The 19,748-nt window shown below is 39.4% G+C and overlaps 1 protein-coding gene across 5 annotated transcripts in view; it reads left to right on the top strand.

Annotated features, from left to right (window-relative positions):
- Positions 1–18,921, top strand: part of CAMKK2 (calcium/calmodulin dependent protein kinase kinase 2) — a 51,036-nt gene extending 32,115 nt beyond the window's left edge. For 4 of the 5 annotated variants that reach the window (XM_072143319.1, XM_072143326.1, XM_072143335.1 and 1 more), the window contains exons 7-16: positions 3,580–3,616; positions 3,869–3,890; positions 11,294–11,382; positions 11,661–11,860; positions 13,500–13,553; positions 13,958–14,031; positions 14,146–14,233; positions 15,794–15,922; positions 16,933–17,033; positions 18,220–18,921. In XM_072143319.1, the coding sequence (XP_071999420.1) occupies positions 3,580–3,616; positions 3,869–3,890; positions 11,294–11,382; positions 11,661–11,860; positions 13,500–13,553; positions 13,958–14,031; positions 14,146–14,233; positions 15,794–15,922; positions 16,933–17,033; positions 18,220–18,292 (867 nt within the window). In that variant the 3' untranslated portion in view covers positions 18,293–18,921. Of the gene's footprint in view, positions 1–3,579; positions 3,617–3,868; positions 3,891–11,293; positions 11,383–11,660; positions 11,861–13,499; positions 13,554–13,957; positions 14,032–14,145; positions 14,234–15,793; positions 15,923–16,932; positions 17,034–17,476; positions 17,509–18,219 lie in introns of all 5 variants that reach the window. The other variant, XM_072143352.1, reaches the window with a different exon arrangement.
- The last annotated feature ends 827 nt before the right edge of the window (positions 18,922–19,748 follow it).

The raw sequence follows: 19,748 nt of genomic DNA, 5'->3' as shown, positions 1-19,748 counted from the left end.
ATAGTTATTGTTAGGGGGATGTATATAGTGATTACTGGGGAGCCTGTATATAGTTATTGCTGCAGGGCTGTATATAGCGATTGCTGTACCTTATCTGGACTACATTCTGTGGGGGGCCTCCACCAGATTTTGCCCCCAGGGGCTCCCACCAACCTTAAACCAGCCCTGCTGGGTGGCAGTGGTATGACTATATAAAAGGGGCAGTAGTCTGACTATATACTGGGGGCAGGGGCTGCTGGCTATATACTGAGGGCAATGTCTAGCTTGAAATATATTGGGGGCAGGGTGCTGGCTATTTCCTGGGGGGGTATGGGCTGGCTAGCTATATACTAGAGGTCATGGGCTGGCTATATACTGGGGGGGCATGGGGAATGGCTTGAGTCTGTGACCAATGCATTTCCCACCCTAGACTTATACAAAAGTCAATAAGTTTTCCCAGTTTTTTGTGTTAAAATTGGGTACCTCAGCTTAAACTCTGGTCGGCTTATACTCGAGTATATACAGTAATAATTTTCTCTCCTTTGGGATGTGGATTTTTATATTATGTTAAACCCTTGCCTTAATTTTGCCACTAACAATACTTAAACCATGTTTTATCTGCAATGAAATAAGTCTTAGATGATTCTCTTGTCAGTTCTTTGAGTCCACCTATATCTATCAGAGGGGGCTACAGGCATATGTTGCCCCTGCAGCATCAGAGGGCTTTTGGGGTTAATTAGAAATGTTTTAGAGACCACTACACTGGATCCTGCATCAGTTCCCTTGGAAACGTGCAAACTGGATGAGCGGTATGTAAAGTCGGAATAAGTGAAGCCTGATTAGCCTGGTTTTACGGAGAGCCGTATATATTCCCAAGTGCAATTACTGTAGCTAAAAAAACTGGAAAAGGAAAAGAAAACGCTCATAGAGTTATATTCACATGGGGCAGATTTGTTGTTATGACTCCAGCTGCAAATTGGTTCCATTCTTCTTATTAAGGCAATTTCATGGGTTGTACAGTCAGTCATACAAGATTATCTGATGCCTGTTATGGGTTACACATAAATCTCCCTACGTTCAAGTATAATAAGAGCGTCTTTTGGGGCAGATTGCAAGAGAAATGAAAATGTTGACACATGGAATACCATAATGGACAAGGTTTAGCCAAGCTTTAAAACAGGGCTAGATGGTTTTCTTTTTGACAAATGGAATTGATGGTTATAAATAAAACAAGAGTGAATGTTGGTCACTTTCAATCTTCAGCCTTTTTGTCTAACTATCTTAAATATGTAGCATTTACTCCATTTTTAATAAATAATAGACTGCACTTGGAAATGAAGGTTTTCTTTGCAGCAGTCACCTCATTTAAATAATACAGATAGATGGCTCATGTGGTGTTATAGCAGCTCAAATCCTATACTGAGATACAGCTAGCACACTATACCATGTATGAAACTGTCTGCATCATAAACTGTACTATAATCAGCAGGTCCAAGGGTGTCCCAGTGTCAGCACTTTTGAATCCTACCGTAAAAACAATACATTTGGTGGAGGCCTCTGGCTGCTGTATAGCCTCCTTCTCCTGCCTCCGCTGAACGTCTTATGTGCATGATGGGGACAATTATTTCACAAGGAGGACCCAAGAACATCAGTAGTAGATTGCGGTGTGCCCCACTTTCAGTGTTGAGAGGCTGTATAGGAAGACGCATTCTACACATTTTACTCTGCAGCTCTCCATTATAAGTATACCGGATATACTTGAGTATAAGCTGACCCAAATATAAGCCGAGGCCTCTAATATTACCCCCAAAAAACTGGAAAACCTATTGACTTGAATATGCGCCTAGGGTGGGAAATGTAGCCAGCCCCCTGCCCTCGGGATGTAGCCAGCCCCCTGCCCTCGGGATGTAGCCAGCCCCCTGCCCTCGGGATGTAGCCAGCACCCTGCCCTCGGTATGTACGGCATGTCATAAATCCTCCCAACATATCCTTACATATTTGTAAAGTGCTATGGAATTTGATGGCGCTATATAAATAAAGATTATTATTATTATTATTATTATTATTATTATTATTATTACAATGGAGGTAAACACAACTTTACACATAAAGATACCTTTAGATAAACCAGTTACTGTTACACATTATTTTCATTTAAACATAGTAATTTATGTATAAAGAAAATCAATTATAATTTAAAAGAATTTTAAAGGCAGTTTTGAGGAATTTTCATTAGTTTACTGATTACATATTAAGACCCCATTCCTCAATTTATTTTCCAAATTGTATAAAAATATCATAACTATGCGCTTCAGCTCGACCTGGAGAGTTGTTTGTCTTGTGTAAACATTTCCGACCATTGACAGCTGTTACATTCACCATAGCTGAGGATGTGTCAGCCAGAGCTCACATGATTAAAAGAAAGAAGATAAATGAAATTCTCAGACAACAATGCCTGACGCAGATTGGCTACTTACTTGGCGGCCGAGGTGGAAAAACAACTGTACAACTGTGTGATATAAAGCAAGCACGAAGCACATGCTGTCCTGTGGTAATGAATAGTTGAAGCTGCTGAAAATGAAATAAATATATTCTGCTCCAGTGCTTTTATTTAGATATGTATGTAGGTAATTCGATTACCAAAAATTGGGACACAATAGAACACGTTTACCGAGTTCCCTGCACTAATCCCAATATTTGGGAGTTACATTTACATGAGCCATCACAGGGGTTCACACTGTTCATTGAAACCTCTCCAGAAGACTACTTCTTTGAGAAGACCCCCCCCCCTCTCTAAGAGGCCATTTTTTATTTCCGTGGCTGATTCTCCACCATTATACTCTACGAAAGCCTCCCCTATAGGCGGTTTCACTGTAATTTGTAGTTCGGTGACACTGGGGGGAAAGAACAATGTATCATAGTTGACTACAAGCTATCATTGCACAGCCTCTAGAGGAGCGACAGCTTAAATACTGTGGGTTCAATTGATTTGGAATCTAAGAGGTCAACATGAGCAATGATTTCACCTATTATGGCTGTCAGACTACCTGCACACAAACTGGTTTCTTATATGGCTGCAAACTATGGCTCTCTTGACCATATTTGCAGACCCTGTGTCAACTGTATTTCACTCGAGTCTGAGCCGTATGACCGCAAACTAGACCTGTGTTTTCCAGGCCCACAAAAACAAACGGCTGGATAATGAAGAATCCTCAGCAGTGTGTATGAGCCCATAGCAATACATGAGGACTTGAGCAAGCTGCAAATACCACGGCTTTCTCTATAACGTGGTGGATGCCTACAGTGTTATACAGCTTATCTTGTTTCCCCATACATGTGCTATAAGACTCCCACCCCTCCCCCCCACAAGATAAAGAATGTATTTTCTTAGTAATGGAGACGGATTTTAAAATGCTGGTCTTAATTTTCAAGCCAATGAGATCTGCACTGATCTTAGAAAGATCTTTGTCTGTGGTTTTTATGAAAAAAATAAGATGGATAGTGAGAATGTTCATGCCATTGTATCTTACCTCCTGAATATTCGGCTGCTTTTTATGTCCCGCGGCTCTATTCTGAATGCTTCTTCTCTTCTGTTGCTAGGTGCTGGATGACCCCAGCGAGGACCATCTATACATGGGTAGGAAACTTTCACTTATTTCATTAGTTCTCGCACTGAAATGCTTTGCGATATAACAATGCATTCACTTTTTCCCTGAGCCTTACTGTAATATATGATTGAGTTCCATTACTTTAGGGTTTTATGACTAAAACAGATTTGATCCATTTGCTAATGATAAAGAAATCTGAAAACCTACATTTCTTACTATTTTGCATATCACTAGGCTGAATACTAAATGCTGACATTTTTTTTTTGTGCTCTTTGTTCTAGTGTTTGAATTGGTCAAGCGGGGGTAAGTAATCTTACAAGTGAAAGTTATTTGTTACTTATTCTTACCTGAGGTTTTCATGCTGACTACCAAGTCTCACAATGTTCCTTTATCTTTGATACATTCACCTTGATATCCTCAGGACACAGGATGCTGAAAATTGTAGCAAAATTTTTCCATGTGTTCTCACTTGTCGTTGTGCCATATGGCCATTGCTTTTGTTCTTTAGGTGGGTGTAGATTTTCCATATCTGCATAATCTAGAAAAATAAATGGTGATTTGGAATATACTTATGTCTCTTAGTGTATTCATGAAAAAATGTTCCCCATCTCTTCTCCTCATTAGGATACTTTCTGTATGTAAAGTACAATCTGTTACATAATCTGACGTGTAACACATAGCAGTAGCTGCAATGTGACAGAACTGGAATGTCTTTTCTAAATTGTACTTCCTCATAGAATGATGGGAAAAAAGGACTCTGGTCTGCATCTTAAAATAACTGAACCTTGTAGGGTGTATGATGATACCACTGACATAGGTTGATGTTATTGCCAGAAATCTGCTGCATACTTTACATTGCAACATGGAACTCCAAACGTCGCTGCTCCTGACAAAAACACACTTAAACAAAACATCACAACACAAAATACACAAATGAATCCCTAATTTTATTCAATATATGTATATATTGAAGGACACTGTTGGGGTTTCTCAGGGCTCAGTCCTAGGTCCTCTTCTCTCTATATTGCCCCCCCCATTAGACAAACTATCAGCAGCTTTGGTTTTCAGTATCATCTTTATGCCGATGATACCCAGCTATCTACTTCTACACGTAACATCACCCCTGTCTTGCTTCAGAACACCAATGATTTTCTCACTGCTGTCTCAAACATCATGTCCTCTATCTTCTTGAAACGTAATCCTTCTAAGGGTGCATTCACACACCCGTCTGTGGGGACGTATGTGAACATATACGTCCCCATAGATGGTAATGGCGGCCCAGCGGCTCGCCATGTGTGGCACCATTCCGCGCCATAAACTGGAAAAAGATAGAGCCTGCGATTGTGTGACCGTGCACCGCTGTTTCCTATGGAGGGGTCACCTCCTCCTCTCCAGCACACGGCGGTATGCCCGCCCACCTCAGTCTGTGGGATCACTGTAATACCGAGGCAGCAGGCCCGCTGTCTAGGGTTGTGCAGGACTCCGACCTTTGTTTTGTAACTTATATTCAATCACTTGCTCGCTTTTTCCGCATGCATCTCAGAAACCTCTCCAGAATCCGTCCATTTCTTACAATTGAAACTTGCTAATGCTAATTGTTCTGAATTATTCTCAACTAGACTACTATAACTGAATATATATCAACCTATCCACCTACACAGAGGGAATGACGTACACTACAGTCGTAATATAGACATAATAACCTTTATTAGATTCACGCACACAACCTGCTGGTCTTTCTCAAGGCCCCTTTCTCAAGACCACTTGAGAAAGACCAGCGGGTTGAAACGCGCGTTGGGGGCTAATAACGCCAGGTAATATGTCCCTCATGGTTATCTTCTTGCAAAAGATGTACCATTAATCGATGTTATGATGCTATATGCTGTTACCTAATTGTAAAGCACATTTTGTTTACACTTGCAAGTCGATGTTTACATACATTATGCACTTTAACCCCTAGGGGACACAGCCTATTTTGGCCTTAAGGACGCGGTCCCATTTTTCAAATCTGACCTGTGTCACTATAAGTGGTTATAGCTTTGGAACGCTATGAGATATCCAGGGGATTTTGAGATTGTTTTTTTCGTGACACATTGTACTTCAAATTAGTTTAAAAATTTGGATGAAATCTTTTGCGTTTAGTTATGAAAAAAAACAAAATTTGGCAAAAATTTTGAAAAATTCTTTATTTTCAACGTTCTAAATTCTCTACTTTTGATGCAGACAGTCATAGCACCCAAATAAATTCATAACTTACATTTCCCAAATGTCTGCTTTATGTTGACATGGTTTTTTAAGATTCCACATATTTTACTAGAATGTTATGAGGCTCAGAATTTGGGTGCCATTTTTCACATTTTTTGTAAAATCGCCAAAACCCGTACTTAGATGGACCTGATCAACTTCTAATTGACACTGAGAGGCCTAAATAATAGCAAGACTCGTAAATTACCCCATTGTGGAAACTACACCCCTCAACGTATGAAAAACTACTTTTAAGAAGTTTGTTAACCCTTTACGTGTTTTATAGGGGTTAAAACAAAATGGAGGTGCAGTCTGCAAATTGTAATATTTTTTCACAATACACCCATTTTGGGTGGAAAATTAAACATTTACAATGGATTAAATTAAAAAAGGCTTCACAAAGTTTGATACCCAATTTCTCCCGAGTACACGGATACTCTATATGTGGTGGTAACCTGCTGTATGGGCGCACGGCCGGGCATAGAAGGGAAGGAGGCGCCATCCAAATCAGATTTGCTATGTCACATTGTACAGGCTATAATTTTTTTTTTTTTTTTTTAATGAGGACCTATAGGGGCTTATTTCTTTTGCCACATGAGATGCACTTTTCTGGTATGTAATTTTGGGGCATCTACAGCTAATTGGTGAGATTTAATTAACTCTTTGTTGGTGGAGGAAATGAAAATCATCAATTTTTAGGAAAATTTTTATGTGTTTTTTATTTGGCCGTTAACCATACCATAAAAATAGTATATTATTTTTATTCTATGGGTCGCCACGATTATGAAAATACTTCATTTATATATATTTTTTATTTTTTACCATTTTTACTGAATAAAAAGTAATTTGGCAAAATTGTTGTTAATTTTAGCATCACCGTCTTTCATATGTATAACTTTTTTATTTTTCACCTCACAAATCTGTTTAAGGGCTTATTTTTTGCAAGAATGATTGTTCTTTTTAGTGGTCTTATTTTAGATTGCGTAACTTTTTAAAATCACTTTTTTTAGAGCATTTTTAAAGGGCATTAATAAAAAATCATCTTTTTCAGAGAGAGTTTTTTTAGGTTGTTTTTTACGGGGTTCACTTTGCGGATCTAATAACAATACTGTTTTATTATACAGATTGTTACGGACGCAGGGATACCAAATATGTGGGGGTTTTGTGTATTTTATTCAATTGTACTGAATAAAAACTAATTTGGAGAAAATCTTATTCATTTTAGCATCACCATCTTTTCATATGCATAACTTTTTTATTTTTTGGCTGACAAATCTGGTTAGGGGCTTATTTTTTGCGAGAACAGTTGTTCTTTTTAGTGGGCTTATTTTAGAGTGCATACAATTTTTAAAATCACTTTTTAGAGCATTTTTTATAGGGTATTAATTAAAAATTATCTTTTTTCGGAACGTTTTTTGCGTTTTTTTCCTCCGGCGTTTACCGTGCGGGTCCAGTAACAATTCTGTTTTATTATGCAGATTGTTACGGACGCGGCAATACCAAATATGCAGGTTTTTTTAATGTTTTTATGTGTTTTTTATACTTTATTAAGTTTTTTATGGGAAAGTGACATTTTAGGGGCTTATATTTTATGTATTTATTTTTTATTTATTATAATGTGTAGTGTTAACTGTTTTTGCATTTTTTTTTACTTATACATACTTGAACTTAAACCAGTGATGCTCTGATCACTGGTTTAAGTTCAATACACTGCTCTACAATACTATTTTATTGTAGAGCAGTGTAAACTGTCTGAGCAAGCTTGCGCATGCTCAGACAGTTTACAGTCAGACCCGGAAGGGGTCTGGCTGCCATGGAGACCGGGCAGCTCCGGGGCACATGCCAGTCCTCGGAGCTGCCCGGAAGAGGATCGGATCCCCCGGTAAGCGGCACGGGGGATCCGATCCACAGCAGGAACACCCTTACACGCCGCGGTCATGCTTGACCGCGGCGTGTAAGGGGTTAACATCCGCGATCGGAGCCGGCTCCGATCGCGGGTGTTACAGCGCGGTGTCAGCTGTGATAGACAGCTGACAGCCGCTGCTTCTGGTACCGGCTCCGTTCGTGAGCCGGTCCCAGAAGCTAGACGTTATACTACGTCCCGGTGCGCTAAGCATCTAGCCCCGGGGACGTAGTATAACGTCGTGGTGCGCCTAGGGGTTAAAGACAGTTCAAAGTGTAATGTCTATTATGATACTTTTGTTTACTGAATTCTTTGTTCCCTGTGGACAAACCCCCTGTGCTGTTTCATTTATATCTATCCTGCAATGCTTTTTTACTTACTGTATGTCTTAACTTGTGAATCTAATAAAGCTTATTATGTCTATATTACTACTGTAGTGCAAGTCATTCCCTCTGTTTATGTGGATAGGTTGATAGTTACTTTTTTGTGAGGGTACCCCTTAATTTTTGTTTCTTTGGTATACTCATTATATACGTGACAGTCTTGTATGACTGCTTTACCCGTATACATGTTTTAGTTGTTGTCATGTGATTATAACTGAATACTAATTGGTTTTGTACTCGCTTAACTGTCTCCTCTACAATCTATTCTTAATGCAGCAGCTGTCGCCCAACCCGTGCTCTTTGATCTGCAAGTGATCTTAGGTTAATCTGTACCTTAATTTGAACCTCTCACACATGTCTCCAGGATTTCTCCTGAGCTGTACCAATTCTCTTGAATGCCCTACCTCCAAAGCTTCAAACGTGCTCTTAAAACCCATCCCTTTAGGCAAGCCAACCACACTTGCTAACTGCATAAAATGTCATCTCTCTACTAACACCACACACAATGGTATGATTACATTGATCTCTTGGACTGCTACATAACACTGTCTACAGCTGTGTAGGGTCAAAGCTTGTGATGGTTTCCCTTAAACCATCAAACTGTAACAGGTCTAGTGCTTAACCCATCCACCCCTCAATGTTTTTGCTTCCAAAACTGAGATTGTTGGTAGTCACTGTTTCCATTGGTTGCAAACATGACTGTCCTAACACATACACATTGCAGATGTCACCAAATCAGTCTGTCCCAATAATGGTGACTGTTACTATGACAACATTACAGATGGCATGAATAAGATGAGCTTCTCTTAACTTCTGAATTGCCACATTGTTTTTGTTGAGACAAAGAGATGCTGTATATAAGCTGTTCCTAACCCCTTACCGAAGCGCGCCGTAATAGTACGCTGCTCGTCGGGTGCGGGTACTTGGAAAGGGGTTAACGGGCTAAGCCTTCTCTATAGCCGGTAAGTATTTGCTGCATATTGCAGCAAAGACTGACCGGTAACACCCGCGATCAGTGCCAGCAAAGCTGCCGGCGGCTTCAAAAAGATGGCAGTGCTTGGGCACCGCCATCTTGCCTCAGATTGTCGCTCCATGCGACATAATCGGGGAGCTGCGATCTGTTGCTATGATAACCTCCGGACTTACGAAGACCCGAGGCTGTATCGTATTAACCCATTCATTACAATGTGCTAATTGCACATTGCAATGAATGAGGAAGAAAATCCCCACATGCTGCCATACTGTAATATGGCAGTATATGATAGAATCGATCAGACAACCTAGGGTTGAAGTACCATCGAAAGTCTGAAAAATTTAATTAAAAATAAGTTGAAAAAAATTATAATAAAATACATAAAAATTCATATCACCCCCATTTTCCCCCAATAAAAATAAACAGTAAAACACGTAAATATAATAAAATATAATAACATAACAACATAGGTTGATGGTAATCCTACCCCCAGACACTCTGGATGCCCCCACGCCCTCCTCTCCTTCTCCTTGTTGCATCTCAAGTCCTGCACTTGCCCAAGAGAGGTGGGGACTCCATTACTATGCCTGTTTCCGTGTTTTCAAATACACATGTGCAGGACTTGAAGTTTGTGATGAAGGCTGAAGGGGAAGCTCTCAGGGATACAGAGGCAAGTGTCCAGACTGCAGGCTCATGAATAAGCCAGACCATTCCCCTCTGAATTGCGTGGAATGGACCTATCGGTGATCATGCCTAATTGGCATGTAAATCCAAGGACGAATAAAATGATGGAAAGATGGAAAGGATATGAAGGGGGTAAAAAAGTGGTGTGCTCAGAATTTGGTGGGATAACCTGGTGACAGGTGTCCTTTAACAGAGCAGTAAACCTAAAGAAGCTTTATGTCGATTTTGAGTTTCCACGAATTGGAGATATGAAACACAAAGTGGTTATCTTGGGAGATGGCGCTTCCTCAATTTTCCCTCGTTGACAAATGGTACAGTCAGTCTCGTCCCAGCATAAGATGCCTGATTGCAGGGAACAATGGCCAGCAAACACAGGCACAATTTACATCCAGTAGCTCTTCAGAAGAATTACTGGAGAAAGAGGATTGATTACCTAAGAGGCCTCGATCAGAACATCATCCTCTTCCTTTATTACAAGACATTGAGAAGGATTATCTGCCTCTTACATGAAGCAATTCCTAATAAGTGAAATCTAAACTGCCAATTGTAAATACAGGCAGTCAATGGGTTACATACAAGATTGGGTCCATCGGTTTGTTCTTACGGTATGTTAAATTTATATGTAAATCGAAACTGTATATTTTATAATTGTATTTCCAGACAAAAATTTTTTTTTTTGCCTCAGTGACAATTGGAGTTTCAAAATTTTTTTATCCATAAAGCTTCATTACAGACACTTTACAGCTGATTGTTGCAATATGGGACTAATATGGCATTCAGAGAGCTTCACCAGAGGTCATAAGGGGCAGAGGGGTCTGTCTGTAACTAGGGGTCGTCTGTAAGTCTTGTGTCCTTAAGTACAACTCTGCAATATAATAGACACCAGACCAATGCAACGTATAATAAAGAAATTAAAGATGAAATCATATTTAAAATGAGAGCTTGTTTTCTGCATAACAAATAGTACTTCTGAGTGCAAGTATTTAATATTCAGTGCCGTGTACTGGGAACCGGGAAAAAAATTCCAAACGCTGTGAAATTGACAAAAAAAAAAAAAGACACATTTGCACCATTTAGTTGTAGGCTCTGATTTTGGCCTTTACTTTGCGTTAGCCTTTATTCTTTGGGTCGGTAAGATCACGGAAATAATAAATTAATACAGGTTTTATTATGTTTAATTAGTATTTTAATATATTTAAAAAATAAATAATCAAATCTACTGCTAAGATCAGCGCAAAAAAAAAGTGTTGTCCATAATAAAAGCATCCAAATAAACACTCATGTACATTCCTTGAAGGCAGCGGCTCCGCAAGTCTGGCTTTTTTCTCTTGACATCTATTTTACTGTAAATGGCATTTTTACTTCCCGGAAAATCCCTTTGTTGACTAATTTATAGCCAACAATACTGTTTGGATAGAAGTCAAAGTAGAGCCTTGTATAAGATATTTAGAGCTCTGCTGTTGTATGTTATACATTTTCCAGTAGTGTCATTGATATGTTATTTCTTTTATTAATACAGGGCAGTCATGGATGTACCCACTACCAATCCGCTAACAGAAGACCAGGCACGTTTTTACTTCCAGGACCTTATTAAGGGAATTGAATATTGTGAGTCTTTTTTTTTTTTTTTTTTTTTTTAACCATACAATTGACAGAGAAGCAGGTAGACAGCTTCGTTAATGGAAAAGTAGAAATCCTGAGCTCAGCACATAACCCCCCTTACCCCACATCATTTTCTTATGTCTGATTTCTAACAACAATAATTATTATGACCTTTTTCTCTCCCAATTCGGAAACGACCTTCAAAGTTTATCAATGTTATGAAATGTTTTTTAAACCACAAAGTTTTCCATGTTGTACAAATCTGTTTTGTTTTTATCTTGCAGTACATTATCAGAAAATCATACATCGTGATATCAAACCGTCTAACCTCTTGGTGGGTGAAGATGGCCACATTAAGATAGCTGACTTTGGAGTCAGTAACCAGTTTGAGGGAACAGATGCTTTTTTGTCTAATACAGTGGGGACACCAGCATTCATGGCTCCGGAGACCCTCTCTGAAACACGCAAAATATTTTCAGGAAAGGTAAATTAAAAACCCCAAATAATGTATAAAATAATATTGTTTGTTTTAGATAGATAACTCATATATGTTTTCATAATGTCAATCAGGTAATGCATGTTTTTTTGTTTAGTAATTATAGACCAAATAAGAAAATACTATGTTCTATTTAAATTTGTCACCAGATTTTACTACTACCCCTTCCCCATGTAGGGTTTGCAAACTTACCTCTTTTATGTCACCCATTAACCTATACAAAAATCTCCTCTAATGGCTAAGATGAGTCACTTTTAGAGGCCGGTGGGGGAGGGGAAATTGTAAAAGTTATTGACATAGAGTGAAAATACAAGCTGCAGATAAAGATCCAGTCACCACCTATTTTTTAACTGCCTGCTCTATAGATTACAGAACAAGCCTGATGTTAAGCATGTTTTTAGGTACTATAGTACCAAAGATAAGTGGAGCTCCATCTTCAGCCTATTATTGGTAAAAAGGCAAGACTACATAAGAGTGAATTATAGAAAGAACATTCCATAGAGTTAATGAGGTGAAATTTTAATTTTAGGCATGCGCAGTGACTTATGACTTATGCCGGAAGTTAATGCACATGGGTGGACACGGGCTAAAGTGGTCAGTAGTAAGACTTCAGAGGTTAGTGTGTAGCCTTGGCATCCAACACTCGGCCGGCCTACTCTATGCCATAGTAGCCTCTGTGTGTTTTATGCAATGTAACTTCAAAGAGAAAAGAATAGTTAAAGCCAGTGTAGGGCTTAGTAGGCAGAAAGGAACCTCCAGTGTTTTTCTGATGGTAAGTTTCCTTTTAAAGAGGACCTCTCACCCTTAAGAAAAAGCAATAGGAGCTGCTTACTAAAGTAAGCCGCTTCTAGCGCTTCTCTTATTTTTAGCAGTGCTAAACTGCTAGCTTTATCGGAATCCTCTGATAAAGCTAGCAGACACTGCAGCACCATAGCCTCAGAACGCCGACCGAGCTCACAGCTATCCGGCGTATTCATGAGAGGGCGGTCTGATGAGTGCCAGGCATCATGAGGCAGTCACCACCGGCCTATGTCATGGGAGGGTAAGAGGGGGAGAATCAGCTCCTTGAACCGCCCCCTCGTGAGTACGCCGGTCCGGCTTTCCAAGGCTATGGCACTAAAAACGGGGGTAGTTCTAGGAGCTACTTACTTTGGTAAGCAGCTCCAAGTGCGTTTTTTTTATGGTGACAGGTCCTCTTTAAAGACCAAGAACCTGGCAATAGACCTTTCCTCTACTCCTGAACTTTACACAGTTGCTGCACTGCACTATTATATCTGGCTTAGATCCAATTTTTATTTAAAAGCTAAGTTTATGGAGATTAATGTGATACAATGATCTAATCCTTGAAAATTAGCTTCTATTAGGGGCAATAACTGAAAGTGGTGATGTATTACATCCATTCTTGGCAATGGCAGAGTAGTATTCAGGTCTTTCTAATAAAGTTTGTATGATGTATGCATCTAATTTATACGTCTCATATTGTACATTCTTATATAAGGAACCGGCTTGGGTGGTATCTGAAAATGTTTAGCGTAAAACGTGTTCAGGATACAGAATTCTGTGATTGCAAACTATGTATAGCAGGTAAATGTCTAATTCCTTTAATGCTTGTTAACTTTTTCTACAGGCGCTGGATGTTTGGGCTATGGGAGTCACTTTGTACTGCTTTGTGTTTGGTCAGGTATGGTACTGTACTGTACATTATTGCCATTTTCTTTTCTGTTTCTATACAACCATAAATACAACATGCAGATTTTATAGTACTATACACTGCTTCTGCAGCTACTTAGGCCTCGCGCACACAACGATTTTTGGCGCCCTCCGCTTTCCATAGGAAATGACTGGCAGCACCGCAAATCTGAACAGCCGGCACTGTCACAATGCTGTAATACAGTGCATACACCTTGCCTTACCGCACAGGAACATGCAAAATAGACATCAATAGGGAATGTTAATCAGCTGCTCACGGCACACAAATATGGTCATGTGCATGAGGCCTTAGGCTGGGGTGTCTGTGCTGAAGGCTTGGGAAGTGGCTTGCAACTAACTATATAGGCTTTATTTACTTGTGTCTAACTTTTTCAGTGTCCATTTATGGATGAGCGAATTTTAGCATTACATGGCAAAATAAAGAATCAGCCTCTGGAGTTTCCTGACCAGTAAGTTCCATTTCTGTTTGAGCTTTGTGACAAATCTAAAAGTTCAACAACCATAACAGCATCACCAGCACATATACTTTTCCTAATAATAATAAGTCATATTTGCATCCATAGACCAGATGTATCCGAAGACCTGAGGGATCTTATTCTGAAAATGTTGGATAAAAATCCTGAGTCTAGAATTTCAGTTCCAGATGTGAAGGTGTGCTTATTGTAAAACTTTATGTGACTTTCATAAAGATAACATGTATAAAGAAAATGTTTAACTTATTAATACATCTCTTTGTGAGGCTGGATTCACACGACCGGTGCCCGCCGTACCGTAGCACGGCAGGCACACGGCAGCGTGCGGGGAGAGCACTGCTCACCCCCGCCCCTCTCCACAGGGATATATGGCGCACGGCGCCGTACCGCTCCCGTAGAGCGCCGCGCGCCCATTGCCGTCTATGGAGGACGTATATCGGCCGTATATACGCCCCCCTTGCGGTAGTGTGAATGCAGCCTAAAATCTTAACTCTAGGTGTTGGATAAAGTCCTGTACCCTGATTTACAATATACACCAGGGCCTCTAACTTATTAGGAAAACCCGGAAAAGTTATTGGTATTCTTCAAATGGATAGTTATTTTGAGCTCTCTCCATACAAGGCGGGTGTCAGCTCTATAATACAGCTGACACTTGCTTGTTACTGTTCACCTGTTAAGTGCGGTCAAACCTGACTGCTGCACCTAACTTGCCATACCATGGGCACCTTGGATGGCTGATGTCCCCTCTCTCCCCCTGTGCTGTTATAGGTGGACGCCGTTCGGATGCCATGCCAGCCTACAGTCTCATTAAGACTTGTAGGCTTGCCATGTGTAATGATCTCGATAATAGCCAGCATATGGCAGGCTATTTGTGATCAGTATTGCAATATATATAATTGGCAATCAGGCCCTTCAGGGTTAAAGTACCCTGGAGGGTCTGAAATAATTGTGAAAAAAAATAATATTAATTTTTTTTAAAAGTAAAAGCTTTAATAACCCCCCTTTCCGTAGAAAACATATAAAGATAAAACAGAAAAAAATCCTAAACATGATCGCCGCATCCCAAAATTCCCACTCTATCAAAATACTAAAAAGGTTATTCCCAGCTGTGAACACCATAATGGAAAATAGTGCCCACATTGCCACTTTCCCCCTATTTTCATTCATAAATATTTTAATAAAAAATGATCAAACAGTTGTATTGGTCCCAAATAGATATAACTTAATACGTCAACACATACCGCAAAAAATGACACGTTACATCCGTACACCAAAGTGTGAAAAAGTTATTGGCCCCAGAATTTGGCAAATGGCAAATATTTTTTATGCACAAAAGATTAGAATTTTTTAAAATCTATTTAAACCTAATAAAAATATATACATTTTGGTGTCCCGGTAATTGTAGCGACCCAAAGTATAAAGAAAAAGTGTCATTTGAAGCGCGTAAAACCCGAAAACCCGTAAAAACAGAGCCCACGAGAAAATGCTTTTTTTTTTCATTTTCACTGCACTTGGAATTGTTTTCCAGCTTTCCAGTACATTGCATAGAATAGGAAATGGCACCACTAAAAAGTACAATTTGTCCCGCAAATAACAAGCCCTAACCCATCTCTGTAAACGTAAAAATTAAAATGTTATTGCTTTTGAAATGAGGGGAGTTAAAAAACAGAAACCAAAAAAAATAAAAAGGGCTGAGTCATGTAAGGGTTAAAGCTATTTCGACCCTTCTTCCTTTCAGCTACACCCATGGGTGACTAAAAATGGTGCTGAACCTCTCCCAAGTGAGGATGAAAATTGTACCCTGATAGAAGTAACTGAAGAAGAGGTGGAAAATTCGGTGAAGCACATTCCAAGCTTGGCTACAGTGGTAAGTTGAACATATAACCCTTACCTAAATATGTACAAGAGTCTTCCATCTAAACCAGTATTTCTCTGCTTTTTCAAGCCTAGTGCCACCCATTTACAAATAGTTTTGACTGATCAACTATAAGGGTGCTATCAGTTATGAATGTTAACATATAATGCTCCAACCTCAGCCTTTGCACCATGCAGCATTGTTCTACAAAGCACTCACACTATATGTGACCCTTAGGCCCATTCTACACTTGCGAGTGTGAAACGATGAGCGTGTGCTGCGGGGATCTCCGGGACCGAACTGACATTCTGAGTTCAGTCCCGGTTTGTAGTGTTTGGCCCGGGAGATCCCGGCAGCACGTGCTGCGAGTGTGATGTGAGTTTATCGCCTCACAGACTCCAATACAAAGTAGTGAGGTCTATGAAGAGTGGGGGGGCAGAGAACAGTGTGTAATAGAGAACTCCCATTAAAATTAATACGAAAATATTTAGACCTTCAGAATAGGTTCCAGTTAATTTAGTGGCTGTCAGCTTTTGCTTATTTCCGTGAGCCATTCATATTCCCAAATCTCGTACAGGTGATAGGCTACTGGGTTGCTCTGATGCTGTACTGGCATCCGTAAGAAAAGAGAAAAAAAGAAAATTGGTAAAGATGAAGGCTTCTATATTTTAAAGTGTACCTTACTGGTCAACAAACTTTACATAAATAAATCTACACTATTTCTGGCCATTATATAAATTGTTCTATGCATTTTTGTATTCACTTTCAGTTTTCTGAACTAGTGCATGAAAACTAGTTTCTCATCTTTACTCTTTCAAGCAATAGCAGAGTTTAGGGCCTATCAATAATTTATATAAAGCACTTGGGGTGAGAGAGAACCTAATCTAGCTCCAGCAGCCTAAACATATGTTCTTTCCACTCCTCCCTCCCTTCTCGATAGATATCTATGTCATCCAGTAGATTTAAGCTCCAGCACAAGCCATGACTGTTTATATAAATGTGCGATTTGCTCTTCTTTTCAGATATTGGTAAAAACAATGCTGCGGAAACGTTCTTTTGGGAATCCATTTGATGGAAACAGGAAAGAAGAAAGATGTTTGTCTTCTCCGGGAACTTTACAGACGTAGGTTTCTAAACAGTTGAAGTTGTTTCACGATGAATCAAAGCTTGTGGTTCTAGGACTACAAGTAGTAAAAATTTGACTGGTCAAAGTTATGCTCTTGGATGCTAGACAATCTGAGCCCATTCAGGACTTGTATAGTAAAGAGCTAAAGGAAGTTCATTAAATATGTTTTCTTAGAACTGTTTTAATGTAAAGCTTATCTATTTAATGTGTTTTAAATTGTCAAGATCCCTTTAAATCATATGGATGAACTTCGCTTGTAAACAGCGTTGGACACTTTTTGCAGGTTTTAACCATATTAAACATACCCTGAGAGTCACATGACCCTAGGCAGAAGGACTCAGCACTTCCTGTGACGCCCCATGTCTTGCTGGCTTCTGGCATACAGAGGGGGCTGTATGGAAATGTCAAAAAATAATGGGTTAATTTCTTTTCATTTCTAGAAAATACAAATCAGGGAATATGTCCACGAAAGGTAACAAGAACAGGAAATGATATTTCCACCTTCTTAACAATCTGCGCTTTAGCTAACACAGCTTTGCATGACTTAAGCTACTTTGCCAAAGTACCACAATTTAAGATGAGATTTTTTAAAGGGGAGTTGTATACCTGTTTCTTTTATATTGAATTATTTGTAAGATTTATAATGTAGTAATTATATTTATTTACTGTATATACTTGTGTATAAGCCGAGTTAATGTGCTGAAAAACCCCTCCTCGGCTTATACACGAGTCAATAAAAAATAAACTTACATACTCACCTTCTGGGGACCTGATGCTCTGTGCGGCTCCCCAAAGCTCCTCTAATTTCTTTTCTCTGCTGTATACCAGAGGGGGCTGGCCGGCTGTATAATACCTGGGGCTGGCCAAGTTTTTGGTGGTAAAATTGGGGACCTCGGGTCAGCTTATACTAGAGTATATATACATTTTATTACGATTAGATGGTCGATCCAGAATGTAGTTTCATTGAAACACTACATGAGATTCTAAATCATTGTAATAATGAGGCTGAACTTTGAAACTGCCACTTCCAGCCCTGCAACTTCTTTCCTGCTCTTGTTCCATGTATTGCTTAAATTATTCTTGCGTTGTTCTTTTGTTTAGAAGGAACTTTATTATGATATATATCACTGCATATAGAAATCTTCCTTGTGGAATAATAAAACTTACAATTCTTACTACACAGGATCCAAGGCAGCGATGAAAGCCTGAGAGAAAGTGACCTGCAAGAACTGGGAGAGGATGAGGTTCTATCTTGAGGGTATCTTCCATGGCTTGGGCCTCCTCATCATCTATGACCTGGGCGTGTGTATGAAAACACACCATTTGTAACCTGAACCATGCATGCTACTTATGCACCGTATGTTGCTGCATGCGCTAAAAGACCTTCATGTCCTGCCTTGGTTGTTAAACGTTATCAGTTACTTTGCTATGGGCACATTCTTCCAGAGGACTCATGGAGACTGATCCAGAAAAGGTGCTTGTATTGTATATTGCAAAAAATGATTCAAGTGGCTTGTAGCATGTCTTAATGATGCCAAATATTACACAACGTGCACACATATAAGGCTTACAGGCCACGACACATTGCAGTCAGTTGACCGTACACTTAAGTATTGTATGGACAAGAACCACTTTCTTATGTATATGTAATGATGGTTCAGGTTATTATAAGGCCTTTATATCCTGGAGGTAAATAGAGTGCAGCAGAGAGTAAAACACTAGCCAATTATATTGCAGTTTATCCACTAAACTTTCCACTAATTTATTTTACAGAGGTTGACTACATATTCAGCTAGCATTACAGTTCTTTATACATTGAGATTCTGGTGCCATCTATTTCAGAAAATTAACCGGCAAAAATGCGACAGTAAAGTCTGTAAATGGATTGTGGGTTGTCGAGTGAGAATATGTTGCAATGACTTGTATTTCTGTAGTATCAAGATAATCTACAAGGCTTCAAAATGATCTCTTGCTTGTGTATGTGGAAACAAACTGGCACTTTATGTATCTAAACCCAGAGAATGGTTGGTTGCATGTATAAAAATTGTTCTTTGCATCTATGAAAGAAGGTAAATGCACGTATACGTATTTTTGAGTTTTGCAGTAAAGCACAGGAGCTTCCAGGAATTCAGCTTCTAACTTAAAGAAAACCAATGCACCATGTAGAAACCTTTCTACACAACCCCCCCCCCCCATTGTTGTAGGGAGGATGATGAAGAAATTAAAATAAGAGATTCTTGGTTACAAATAGGCACAAGTTGTATCCTGTCCTAATTTATGGAACAGCAGAAGCCATATGTATTCTATAAATATGGACTTCTGAATTCCTCACAGCCTCTGCCATTTTCTTTCACCATAAAGCTGTACTGTACGTCTTCCTATTGGGGTTATTGGCCAATAACTGTAGTGGTGGTGCACAAGTTTCTATATCCCAGGCAGTACCGTATCATCTCAGGACACTTCACTTTTTGTTGTGATCTCCTGTAAACTGTGCCAGTTAGAACTTAACTTACTTATAGTAAAAACATCACGCTAGGCAACAATATAGGGGAAAAATACTGTTAAAGGGAACCTACCACCACAAATCTACCTATAAAGGTAGATTGGGTGGTAGGTGGATCATTGGGACGTGAGGATAGCCCTTTTAAGGGCTAATCCTCACGTCCCTGCACTTTTTTGAGAACTTTAATTTGATATTTATTCAAATGTACT

This window comes from Engystomops pustulosus, chromosome 1, assembly GCF_040894005.1.
Source record: "Engystomops pustulosus chromosome 1, aEngPut4.maternal, whole genome shotgun sequence".
NCBI lineage: Eukaryota > Metazoa > Chordata > Amphibia > Anura > Leptodactylidae > Engystomops > Engystomops pustulosus.
Note: the sequence above shows the minus strand (reverse complement) of the source record. Positions and strands in the feature narration are given on the sequence as shown.